Source organism: Dysidea avara, chromosome 5, assembly GCF_963678975.1.
Source record: "Dysidea avara chromosome 5, odDysAvar1.4, whole genome shotgun sequence".
Taxonomy (NCBI): Eukaryota; Metazoa; Porifera; class Demospongiae; order Dictyoceratida; family Dysideidae; genus Dysidea; species Dysidea avara.
The window spans coordinates 30,428,851-30,441,627 of record NC_089276.1 but is presented as its reverse complement, the minus strand read 5'-3'; the positions used below and the strand labels follow the sequence as shown (position 1 = coordinate 30,441,627).

General features: G+C 38.7%; 2 protein-coding genes across 3 annotated transcripts in view; one reads left to right on the top strand and one right to left on the bottom strand.

The window, feature by feature from the left end:
- Positions 1 to 9: 9 nt before the first annotated feature.
- Positions 10 to 9,408, bottom strand: LOC136256857 (spermatogenesis-associated protein 6-like). Of its 2 annotated transcripts, none has more exons than XM_066049916.1 (8): positions 9,168 to 9,408; positions 8,789 to 8,938; positions 8,246 to 8,294; positions 8,145 to 8,192; positions 7,908 to 8,020; positions 6,531 to 7,568; positions 6,075 to 6,193; positions 10 to 323 (listed from the first exon to the last, which is right to left on the bottom strand). In XM_066049916.1, exons 1-8 carry the CDS (start codon positions 9,216 to 9,218, stop codon positions 158 to 160), a joined length of 1,734 nt encoding a protein of 577 aa, XP_065905988.1. In that variant the 5' UTR covers positions 9,219 to 9,408; the 3' UTR covers positions 10 to 157. The 2 variants fall into 2 exon arrangements, with proteins under 2 accessions (XP_065905988.1, XP_065905990.1); XM_066049918.1 differs by having other exon boundaries at positions 8,261 to 8,294.
- LOC136256855 (serine/threonine-protein kinase Nek8-like) overlaps positions 9,407 to 12,777 on the top strand; it is a 29,234-nt gene continuing 25,863 nt past the window's right edge. The window contains exons 1-5 of the mRNA XM_066049914.1: positions 9,407 to 9,531; positions 9,722 to 9,927; positions 10,924 to 10,979; positions 11,657 to 11,836; positions 11,896 to 11,945. Of these exons, the coding sequence (XP_065905986.1) occupies positions 9,485 to 9,531; positions 9,722 to 9,927; positions 10,924 to 10,979; positions 11,657 to 11,836; positions 11,896 to 11,945 (539 nt within the window). The 5' untranslated portion in view covers positions 9,407 to 9,484. The remainder of the gene's footprint in view (positions 9,532 to 9,721; positions 9,928 to 10,923; positions 10,980 to 11,656; positions 11,837 to 11,895; positions 11,946 to 12,777) is intronic.

Genomic DNA, 12,777 nt, shown 5'->3' with positions numbered 1-12,777 from the left:
TCCATTAAGTCATGTGAAGGGCCTCTAATAATACACAAACTATACAACAAGCAAGTGACAAAAAGGAAAGACAACCTCCTATACATTACTCAATTATTAATAATAAAAATCTTCTTATAAGGGATAAAATCTTATCTATATTTTATTGAGGGAGCAGCTAATCCAGGCTGCCCTTCTTAGGGGGACTACTACTGCTGGCATTGGTATACAATCTTGAGTAGATTTTCTCCATTGTATCGTTGAAAACAACCCGGTGAGGTTTTCCTGTGAATTCGGCCATCTTGTCTGTCCAGTAATCCCCTCCTCCAAGCGCTACACTTACCCTACAAAATAGAAGACAATGGCTTTTAAACAGATGCTGTGTAATATATATAACAAGAGTTATTATGTACATATGTGAACAAAGACCAACACAATACATTTATACAATACAAATCATAACATACTACTGTACTTGAAATGGCAGTACACAGTACATTCTATAACACAGAAACTTAACAATTAGGACATCAACCAGATACTTAAGGTCCATTAGAGCATAAAATGACCAGTATAATTATCGGCTCTATGGCTCATGTCTTATTCACAAGTTAGACACTCAAGTATAAAAGAGGACTGGCATACACCACACTATTGTATGTACGTGTATTGCTACAATGATGTGACATTACACAATTGATTACTTGCCCACAAGACATAAAGAGACAATAGGGCCACGGTTGTTTATGGTGACAAAAAATCCTCACATGATCTGTATAAACTGTGGCAAGGCAAGCACATGCAATACTGTGTAACTTGATACCCCATGATGTTAGTATAAATGCATCCCTGTCAAGAATTTTTTGCCTCCTATATGTACAAGTACACAGAAAAATTTGGAATTTTCAACTAGAGTAGGGACCATAGCACATTGGTAAAAAGTACTGAAACAAGCTGGAGTAGTGCACGGTGTTAAATCACAGTAAAACAATAAGAAGTGTTACATCCCTACTGTGCTCAAGATACCATAATGGAAATGCACAGTAGGGATATAGCACTTCTTATTGTTTCACTGTGATTTAATATCATGCACTACTCCAGCTTGTTTCAGTACTTTTTAGCGATGTGCTATGGTCCCTACTCTAGTTGAAAATTCCAAATTTTTCTGTGTACTTGTTTGTTAACTTTTTTTTGTAAATAATTATTATGACTGGTGAACCCACGTATACCGCATCTGAAATGACGCCGCGTGTCCCAATTATCGTCTGAAAAGTGAAGTATCCAATATGCTTCGTTGTCAGCTATGTTCAACCTGTTACACAGCAGTACAAATCAAGAACTGTTTGAAAAGTGCCTCTGCTATCAAAATAGCCACTATAACAAATACGGACAATTTCCATTACGCGGAAGGGAAGCCATCACGTGCTATTGCCAAATCGACACTTCGCTGTCAGCAAAGGATGAATGGGACACAAAGGAGGACAATAGTAAGTCCATGAAGAAGGCATTGCACGTACTGCGGTATGCCAAAAGGCACCTGTCAGGCCGAGGCGACGTTGAACAGTGAAAAAATTAAGCCCGTAGCCTTAGCTGTTACAATTGTCTGAAAGCATCAGTCAGTCAGTAGAAAATTCTGTTAAATAAATTATTTTTAAAATTCCATAGCAACTTGTTGAAAGCGTTTCGGGTCGATCTGAAAACTTGTTGGCCTTAGTTTGGCCTAACCAATACTGCCTCATAGTCGTCAGGGAAAATTGAAGTTTTTTGGGTGCTTTTATTTTGTGGGCCACGCCTACTCCTTTGTGGTCTCTACTATACACTACTATTGTAGTGTATGATACACAACTACACTCAATGGTTTGGTATTTGAATAACCGAACATACCTCTCTTACAACAGCCTCTCTATTGACATTTGCCTTCAACAGTATTGAATAATTCATTCTCACTGTGCATTGTATGGATTCAATTAGCAATGTAAGGTCACACAAGCTGTTTTGATACTGTCTTCACCTTTGAATAGTAGGACAAACAAAATCATTGGTTTTTGAAAGGGCATACATTGAACCTTGTATGCTTTCTAGAATACACCTTGTTTCTGTAACCGTAGAGTCTGGTTGTTAAGCACATGTATTATATTAATTAAGCACATGCTTGTTTCTTGTACATACATGATTGATAAGTGACTACAGGGCTCAAACTATACCTTGGTTGATTAGCTAATCCATGGTGAGCCTTTTAAGCCAAATTCAAACCGAAGCTTTTTCCCAGCCCTAGTGCTTTACGCATATGGGTATGAAGGTAAATTAATTGAAGAATGATGATCTTGTTCATGTTCATTGCATTGCGAGCAATCACACATGACACGCATACCATTGGGGCTACAGAAACAAAAATATTTTCAAAGTCCATGAGCAGGTAAATAAGATGGTATATGTAATAGTTATACCATGGCTGCGAGGGATTTTGCTGATATATACACCCAAAGCACGAGGGCCGCAGGCCCGAGGGCTGCGGGTGTATATGTCAGCAAAATCCCAAGCAGCCATGGTACAAGTGATATATATCACTTGGGGCGCACTCACCTAATAGGTGAAAGAACTAATGAGAACTCATCCCATTTGTTTTATACAGTAGCATCTGAAGATCGATTGTGGTTTTAATAGCGTGGGCTAATAGCCATCAAAACGTTATCCATACGTTAAAACGTCATTAATACGTTACTATGCTTCAACACGCAATGTTAGAAAACTTGCGATTGTGGGATGGAGTTTATATTGTTATCATTTTTGTACTAAGTTAAGCCAACTAACTTCGCTATTGGGACAGTAAGTAAGTTATTATATTAAGTTAAGTACTTAGAACTGTAAGTTACTAACCTATTTCAACGTAGCAGTAGTAGCTTTGCTGTTCCGTGGTCTGTTCAAAGGCTGATACGCGGTGGGTAGAAATACGCATCCACAATCGCCCAAACAATTATTTTGTGCCTTCATTATCCTTTAGTAACAACCAACTACTCTATCTTAGCCTATGTACTAAGCTTAGCAACCTCTACAAAACCGAGTCCCACAATACAAAGCTCTATGTCGCTCAATATAACGAGTCAAAGCGCATCGATTCTTTGAACTGGCTGGGTATCAAAGTCATTGGCAAACCGCTTTCCCATGATATTGCCCGGGCAATATCTTGATATTGCCCGGGCAATATGCGAGTTAAACACCGAGCGGCGCCTTTGAACGCCCACACTAAAGTGGTATATAATTTTAATCAACGTCTTCCTTCTCTGAGTCACCTGATAAAAACTTGGGGATTCCACAAATTTCGGAGATCTGATGTCATTATATGCTTAAGACGTCTTGATGTTTATAATATAAACAGAATTGGGTACATAGATAGTAGAGGGTGCTAATACACCCTCTACTATCTAAGGAACCAATTTTCGCAATTCTAGTAGTCCAAAGGGTTTGGGTTCAGCTTTAGCAAGAGTAAATCCAGTTAGGGTAATCCAGTTAGGGTTAGGGTTTGGTTCAGCCATATTTTAGGCTAGATCACCGTATTTATAGTACCTTGAATTTAACTGTATCTAAGGTTCAGGATTTCAGCAGTTGGTACAGTAGTTATAGCTAAGGAGTCCAATGCATTACGGAAAAGTAACGAGATCAAACATCAAATAGTCTTTATTTGCTTTCTTCTGTTTTTCAAGTTAAAGTCACTATAAAGTCATCAGATCTCCAAGATCCCAATCTTTTCTATTTTCTTTGTAGTATGCATTAAAAAAATCTAATCGCATGCTTGTGTGAACAAGTCAAGTTTAGTCATATATGGGTGCATACTAGGGTAGTTTGAAGTAGGGTTGGAATGAATGTACAAATACATCCTCCAAAGCTTCTTTTCAAAATGTTACCAAAGTTTCAAAGCTTTGTTGCAAATGTCATGTCAACTATTAATGACCACAATTGATGGTTCTTAGGGTGTACACTGTAGCACAAACTCCTACACTTTGTTATAGCTCCATTGTTTAAACTACGATTGCATCAAAAAATATGTAAATGGCAGCTTCCACAAGGAGTGATAATACTTGTGCAACTGGTTTAACATGTTGGTATCCATGGTAACAAAGCTTTGGTGGGGTAAAACAGCATCCGAATGTTATGAGACCGAACGAAGCTTCAAACTATTTGTCTCAACCCTAGTTTGAAGCTTTGTTTGGTTTTGGATGCTGTACCAAAGCTTTGTTACCATGGATATTAACAAGTTAAACCAGTTGCACAAGTATTGTCACTCCTTGTGAAAGCTGACATTTATGTATTTTTTGGTGTAGTTATAGTCTAAACAATGGTTATACTGGAGCTATAATAAAGTGTAGGCGTTTGTACCACTACTAACAACCACCAATTGTGTTCATTAACTGTTGACATGAAATTTATTTGAAGCTTCGGTAACATTTTCAAGAGATTAATGCATTTGTACATTTGTTTCAACCATAGCGTATACCCATCAAGTTTGATTGCTAATTACTAATTTACGAAGCTTCAAAGCTTTTTTGCAAAAGCCTTGGAGGTTAAAATTTGACCTTCGTTCCAATTCTAATCACATGCAGTTGAACACAAAACTCCAACACGAGGTCCAGAGAAAAAAATGATTGAGGCACAAGGCGTAAAATTTCAAGGCCAAATCTTTAACAATGTTTATGAAACGGTCTTCTGCAGTATGGAAATCACTCAACACAACAGATATATGCACTGGAAATACTGGTTTATGTGGTGGCTGCAAATCATACCACTCCTAGGATCCATAAATAATCCCCATAAGCACATGCTAATATTTTTGTAAAGTTTTACAGGGCGAATGCACCTAACACAACCAGACTCTATAGTAGTGTGTACACTTATGTATCAGGTACACATATTCTTGTACTCAACAGATGAAAACTTCCTAGTCTAGGCCAAAATTTTAATTGAAAGTTTCATAGTGAGTTGATCCTCTAGCTAGCCGTGGGGCAGTTCACACATTTGACGTCAGCCATTAATTAAGAGGGAACAGCCACTTGATTGTCACAAACCTTTGGAAGCAACAGATGGGGTAGTTTTTGAGAACCTTGAAAGTGAAAACCTAGTACTCTATTGATACAGCTAAGTGTAATTGTCACAACTTGGTAATGGTGTCTCAAACTATAATACCATTTCTATTGAACTGCATGGTCACAAATAACAGGGTACCATATAATAGGAAACCTAGATGAGTTCCAGTGAAATCATCAGATTAAACTTGTTAAATGCATATATATGTAAACCACTTTAAAAATGAGTCCTGTTTCTCCAGTCAATAGCAAGACAGATTTCAAAGGAGGTTTCTAATAAATCTTTTGTTAAAGTTTAACTTCCACAATTTAAGCCAACATTTCTAAATCAAAACCACTGTTCAAGAGGTGTCATGTCAGTGAACAGTAACCTTTGGAGCACAACTCACTATGGTTACAGTGTAAATTAATCCTGAACAACTTAGCTGCTTTTGGGGAACAACACAAGTTATTTGTTTTTCAGCACAAATTTTGTACTATACAATCAAATTAAATTACACTAGGCCCATGCATTAGTTCACACCATTTCAATAAACAGTTTTTGGAGATCAAATTTCTAACTTTCTATCAACAATACAACAATCAAACTTTAAGAATCAACACATCTTTCTCAGAACGAGACCCAAATCAGTGTTGAATTTGAAGTGCATATCTAGTATTACTTTAAATGTTAAAACAGTACTTGTCATACATGATATACATCTACAACAACAATCGTCTCACAAGAGTGTGAACAATTTTTTTAAAAATCACTATTTTAAAAAACATGGCACCCTTTTCACTTGAAAGTATTAATCCCTGGAATGAGTACTCACGAGTGCCGCACCCTTTAATTAGCAAGTATTTTAATCGCTCGCATTATTGCAAGGCAATATTGCATTTGAGTGGTACTATATAAAGTAAATTCAGTACCATTGGTTGTATAATGGCCTGAAAAAATTAGGGACCACAATGCACTAGTACTTACAGCATACAGATTCTGTTACTGTAACATCTGTATTATGCATACTGTAGTACCTTTGGTCAGGTCTAGGCTGGCTAGTAGCAAGGCCAGCATTTCGCTGTGCTGCTAGTGACACTCTGAGCTTGTCACCCTCTGTACGTGGGCTATCATCTCCAAGTGTATCTACGTCATGCTATAATGAAACACAATGTAGCTGAATAATAAAAATGAAACAATAAGAGTATAAATTGGAACACTATGTCAGGCAAATGGGCATAACACATAAACACACGCACATAAATGTGACATGCTCTTGTAAACATACAGTAGATAAATGTAAACAAATTCCAGTAAATGTGGACATAAACACACATCAAAAGTTTTCACTAGTTTATGTTGTACAATAACTACATTTCAGGGAATAATACCAGGATACTGTATAAGGTAAGGGTAAAATTTCATCCTTACCAAATATGTACAAAACAACTCATAGCTTAAATAATTAAGCTATAATTTTATTTAAAGCTTACTCTGCAGGCACAGTAGTCTCGGAGCATCCTGTCCACTTTTCGTTGTATTAGCTGTGAGGGACTGTCAATACCTTCACGCTTATTGCCAGGATGGAGTTTCAAGTCTTGATGTGGTTGTTTGTATTTGACGGGAGACTTGTGTGGGATAGGGGAGAATGAAGGAGTTGGGCTCATCTTCAATTGTTCCTTAGTTAGCTGAACAGTACCTTCATCATTCAAATACCTGTTATACAATTCTGACAAAGATGGCTCAGGTTTTGTAGTCACTTCCTGCCTAACCACAGTGGATGATTTTGTAGGAACAGACAATGACAGCATTGGCTTGTGATCATTGTTTGCTTTTGGTGTTGCTGACGAAGAAGACACCTGCAACCCATTCTTTTTAAGTCTTGTTTTATGCTTCGTTAGTTTAGGGAAGTCTCTCTGTGCTAGAAGAGATTTGTCAACACATCCTCCACAGATAAATGGCTCAGAATTTGTTGCCGAGGAACGATGTTGAGAGTAGTCCAGTTTTAACGAAGCAGGGGAGATAGAATGGTGATGCACAGAAGCAGCAGATGCTGGTAATGATGCCTGTCTTGGACAACACTGGTAGCAGTGCGGACCAGACTGTTCACGAGATCCAAACTTTGTAGCAACTTTTGGCTGAAATTTCACTTTAACTGGTGACGATTGATCACTGGCAGAACTACTAGAATCATTTCTACTAAACCTGTTATAGTTAGATGCAGTCATAGCTGCTACTGCCTGTGGTTCATCACTGCTACTCTCACCACTGATCTGTCCAAACTTATCACGGGAAAAACGACTATAATCCAGCACAACACGTTGCCTACCACCTGAATCAGTCTGTACTGACTTGTGCATGCCCACTGTTCTGTGTGCTGGAATATCACCTGTGTTATTTGAGTTAGACGTAAGAGAACTGTGTGTTTCATCACTACTGCTACACCGTGGCGGTAATGTTGCATCAAGCGGAGAGTGAACAATGGCTTCTGTTAGTGTGGTTGATGTTGTAAACACTAACCGTGGCGGGCTCTACATAGAACAATAAAATAAAGCAAGCATTTAATCTTTTTTGAACAATACCAAGGAATTCTTTGTTAGCCTATTATTAATAGTACAAACTTAATATTGACATTCTTTTGCAACCTGAAAGAATTGTACTATACACTAGTAAAATGGCAAGCCTACAACCCTATAATTATTTTACAGCAAAAATTATCTACCACTACATTTATTGGTCAACCACATCAGGTGACATGGTAACCCTCTCAGCCACACAAAATTAAGTCAACAATGTCAACCAAAAAGAGATAGTAGGAGTGGTCACCACAGGTAAGGAATGTTTACATGCAGCTGTTAAAAATAACCCACCTCGAAGCGACGGCCTTTTGACATTACTACCTCTCGTGGTTTATCTTCTTGTTGTTCAGTTGGAAACAGGAAGTGGTGTGCCTTTTCTTCATGCCTAGCAATCACCTTCCCTCCTGTGGGAACAAGAAACCAACAGCACTTTATAACAGTACACCAATTAATAATCACAAACCCAACTACACTAAATACATTGCACTTTAATGGTTGCCACTGCAGTGAAAGGAATTCTAATCTCACCTTTGTAATCGCCGGAGAGTTGGATCAGCTCAATGTGCACATGTTCACCTGTAAAAATTGGGAGAAGTGACATTTACTGCTAGACTTTTGGTAGCATCTACCTCTTATAACCTCACCAAACATCAGTGGATTCCTGCAATTTGTCACCACCTTGGCACATTGAAGGAAAGAATGACAAGGTTAAAACTAACACACACATTACCACAAACATTGGTCCCAAAACCAATTTAGCCTGAAATACTTCACAGTTAACAGTTGAAGCCATATAGTATGTTTTCTATCTGTGTTTAAAGCAATTTGCACACTTTTGTTTAATCTTAGTGCAGAATTTGAATAAAATATTATGACCACAGACAACACAGTTCAGTTCTTTAAACCGTAATATGTAGGTGTTGATGTAGTGCTATAGCCTTGTAACATCTCCAACCATTGCATATTCACGATAGTCAACAAAACGTATAATGCTGCCAGGTATATGCAACCAACATACCCTAGTCCTGTCCATAGCATACACAACCTTGTGAGTGGAGGAACTGTTATAGATGTGTACAAAACAAGAGACAATATGGGGTGTAAATTAAAACCCACAACTCAAATTACAGTACATAGAACACAAGTACATGTTACGGTCCACATGCACTCACTCGTTCAAAGTTCAACTCTTGCTCCAACTTGATGGGGAAGATTGACGAGTGAAGATGGGAATGTTGCAGCTGTCCCAGCAGGCATACACGAACTACCACTGGTGGGCCTTCTAAATGTACCACACTGCCCTGGTTATCGTTCCATTGGACCTGTAACACAGAACATGTTACACTAATACCAGGCAACACTACTACTCGCATTTCTGGGAACTAGATAAAGTGCTGCGTGTGTCAGACAGAAACACTGGGCGGTTACCATGTGTTGTAAAACTTCTTTCTGGGACACTTTACCGCGCTTTAAATAAGAAAGGACAGTATGTCGGTGCGTGCTTTTAGATTTTCTGACTACTCTGGGTTGTGCGCTACAAAGGACACCCACCTCCAGCAAGAACAACTGAACAATACACTTCACAGCTCGCTCCTTCGCCATTTTCCCTGCTCCCCCTGCTTTGCATGCAGGCCGCTACGACGCGGCTGGCTCACACGTGTAACCTTTTTGCTCCTTCAGCAACCACGAGGCGACACTAAACTAATCCGGCCACACATTCCACCTCTCTTCCTCTTGGTAACCTACTAATGGGTGAAACCCTATTCATTTTCGGCGCTGCTAAGCCGGCCCTTTGATTGGCTGCATGTTGTGTAATGACCACGCCTCTTATTTATTATTAGGGATTTTCCCAGAAGGAGTTATAAACAATGGAAAAGTACGAGAAGATTAGAGCTATCGGGCAAGGAGCGTTCGGGTAAGCAGTTCTCTACTGAAAGGGTATAAAAATATGACAGTTCAGTTGTGCCATGATGTGCTCCGTTTAGAATAGTCTTTATGTATAGTCACGTGCAGTGTATTCTGTCCTTTTATGTAAATTGATAACCTTAGCATTGCCCTAAACGCACATATACACAATAACACACATAAATTTTATGTATCTGTAGTAAAGTATTTCTGGTGCGACGCAAGCAGGACAAGTTCTTGCTTGTAATTAAGGAGATTCCATTGGACGAGATGTCAACTGAAGAGAGAAAGTCAGCACAAAATGAAGTTGATGTATTGAGGATGTTACGACATCCAAACATAATCGGATACTATGACAGTTTTGTGAAGGACACTGCTCTTAACATTGTGATGGAGTATGCCCCAGGTTAGTCCCCTGTGTGAGTGCTGAATTGTTTATATGTTATGTATTTGAGAAACATTGTTATCAAGTTAATTGTTTCCCAAATGAAAATTGTGAACACTAGCTAAATGATACCAGTACTTTTGACTGTAAAACTTTGTCACCATAAAGTGTGAATGTTGCCACAGACCTGACTTGTTTTGTGACATGTATATGTTTTTTTTAACAACTTTTTGTTAAGAAATAATTTTATCATGATATGTACATGCTACAAGAGTGGCAAACATCACAGGAAAATATTTCTGATACCAATATTGGAAATTAATTGCTCAGCAATACCAATGTTTACATCGGGATTTCAAGGAATAACAATACCGGCCAATATTGGTATTGTTTGAAATACCGATGTAAACATTTGGTATTGCTGAACAATTCCCAATACCGGTATTAGAAAATAATTTTCCTGTGCATCAGAGCCTGGATACAATGGAATCTCTTTAAAGGCTCTCTGAATGAGAACAGCTTTGCTGACTCTGAATATTGATTTTATTCATATCTGCTTTTGAGACTAATTGTGTTGGGAATAATGTACTAAGCCTACCACTCTACAAAGAGAATGAAGTCAAATCATTTATCAGTGAACTTCACACAAAATACTAGCAATAGGACATAGGGGGCTTGGTTGTCAATGACTGTCATACTGTTATATGCTGCGTACATTACTTCGATGAAATTCAATCCAGAGAACAGACGCTGTGCCTCCCTATAGCCTATCGTATGCATGCACTTGTTTTGATCAACAGTTTGTATAGGCCATGAGCAAACTATCAATTGTATGCAAGTCAGTTGGTCCCAATGTCCGTTATAAGCCGTGAAATTCATAGTTCCTGAAGTGTTTGTATTCTGTGGTTGGTCAATTGTCTTTACCTTGTTATGAAGACTATGAATACATTTACTAAGTTTATACGTAGTGACCAACATCATTTTGCCACCTGATAATTATAATTTGTGTACACTCAGGTGGAACACTGCATGAGTTTCTACAGCAACGAAACAATAAGTTGTTAGAAGAAGAGGTAAGAAATTTTCTGTTTACAATGTGTATACACTGTACACATAGTACATGTATAGACAGATGGTCTTTCTATGCAGGCACAGTTAGGTGCATACTGTATGTACAGTGTGGTTGCTTTGGAGAGGTTTCATTGTAGTGGTAAATCACATATGTATACATAGGCTATTCAATCAATGCCATGCTTATAAGTGTACTTCTAGTAATTTGATTTGGTGCTGCTATTCAGAAAATTTAAAGTTGTCCAACCATTGTAGTGTTATTGATATACAAATCCCGTAAAGTTTTCTTAGCACATTTATTGATGAGGTATTGTGGCTTAGCCAGACACGTTCTTGTGTCTACTCACTCTACCCCACACACACACACACACACACACGCATACACACACACAAACACACACGCATGCACATACACACATACTACACACACACACACGCATACACACACACAAACACACACACATGCACATACACACACACTACACACACACACACACACACACACACACACACACTACACATACACACACTACACACACACACTACACACACTACACACACACACACTACACACATGTGCAAGCATGCACAACAACTACACAGTGTATTATGTTCTATGTGGGTATCTTCCATACATGCTCACATATTTACTAAATGCTGCTGGTTGCTGTTGTTACAGAGAGTAATGCAGTTCTTTGCTCAGATCTTAGTGGCATTAGAACACGTCCACTCTCACAACATAATGCACAGGGATCTGAAGACACAGAACATCATGTTGTGCAAGAAGAAGAAGGTCGTGAAGATTGGAGACTTTGGTATTTCTAAGGTTCTCTCTAGCAAGATCACTTCTGCTAAATCTGTGAGTATGCCACAAAGTGTATGGTTGTGTTCAAGAGGTGTTACTGTACATGCATGTAGGTTGTTGGTACTCCCTGTTACATCTCTCCTGAAATCTGTGAGGGGAAAATGTATCCTTTTAACCTATTGCACATTGTATTCAGTGCATGCTCTATGTGTAGTGTAATGTGTATTTTATACATATCCTGTATGCTATTATATTCTCAAGCACTTTTATGAGTATTTTGCAAACTTTACTTGCAGTGTTTTCACTGCCGACTCAGTATTAAATGAGAACTAAGTAAATGTCAATTGCCTATACCTCACTATGTATGTAACAATTAGTGAGATCCCAGTGGGTCTTCAAATGCTCACATCATATATGGTACAGTTCTCCTGTGGCAGTTGTGGGGATAACCAATTCACCTTCACTGAGTTGCACAACTAACGAAATGCAAAGATGGCCCTTTTTGTGGTCGTATAATGAAGGCTTGTGTGTCTGCGCATTCATCATGTTGGGTCAGCACCTCTTTGCAGTAACCCCTAGATAATGGCTATAACAGTGATAAGGTGACTGCTAAGCCCTGATGGTATCACATACCAGCGTGATGCCTCTGTGAAAGTTTTGCAGGAGATGGCATCTTAAGTTTACAGTTATGTAAGGCAACACATCTTGGCTTGGTGGGCTTGTCACAATATCAGTGACACATGCTGCTACTGGAATGTTAATAAGTCTTCTGGGGTCTGCATGGTTGTGCCATGACCATTACCATCTGCAGTGTGTACTTGCAGTGTAGCACTCCACCCTTGGTAAAAGGTTATGCGACCCATAATTGGACAGTGAAAAGGTGGAGGTATTTGTCTGTCTATCACTGTGTCTGTCATTCCTATCGTGGTGGTGGTCAAGCAGGGCTAGGGTCCATTGCATTGGTCTCACGAGCCAACAAGAGAAAATATCCTCTG

Coding starts and splice junctions, on each gene's coding strand:
- LOC136256857 (XM_066049916.1), bottom strand. CDS start 9,218: ATGGCGAAGGAGCGAGCTGTGAAGTGTATTGTTCAGTTGTTCTTGCTG. Junction 8,295..8,788: donor AAGAGTTGAACTTTGAACGA/GTGAGTGCATGT, acceptor CAATGTGCCAAG/GTGGTGACAAATTGCAGGAA. Junction 324..6,074: donor CAGCCTAGACCTGACCAAAG/GTACTACAGTAT, acceptor TCTATTTTGTAG/GGTAAGTGTAGCGCTTGGAG.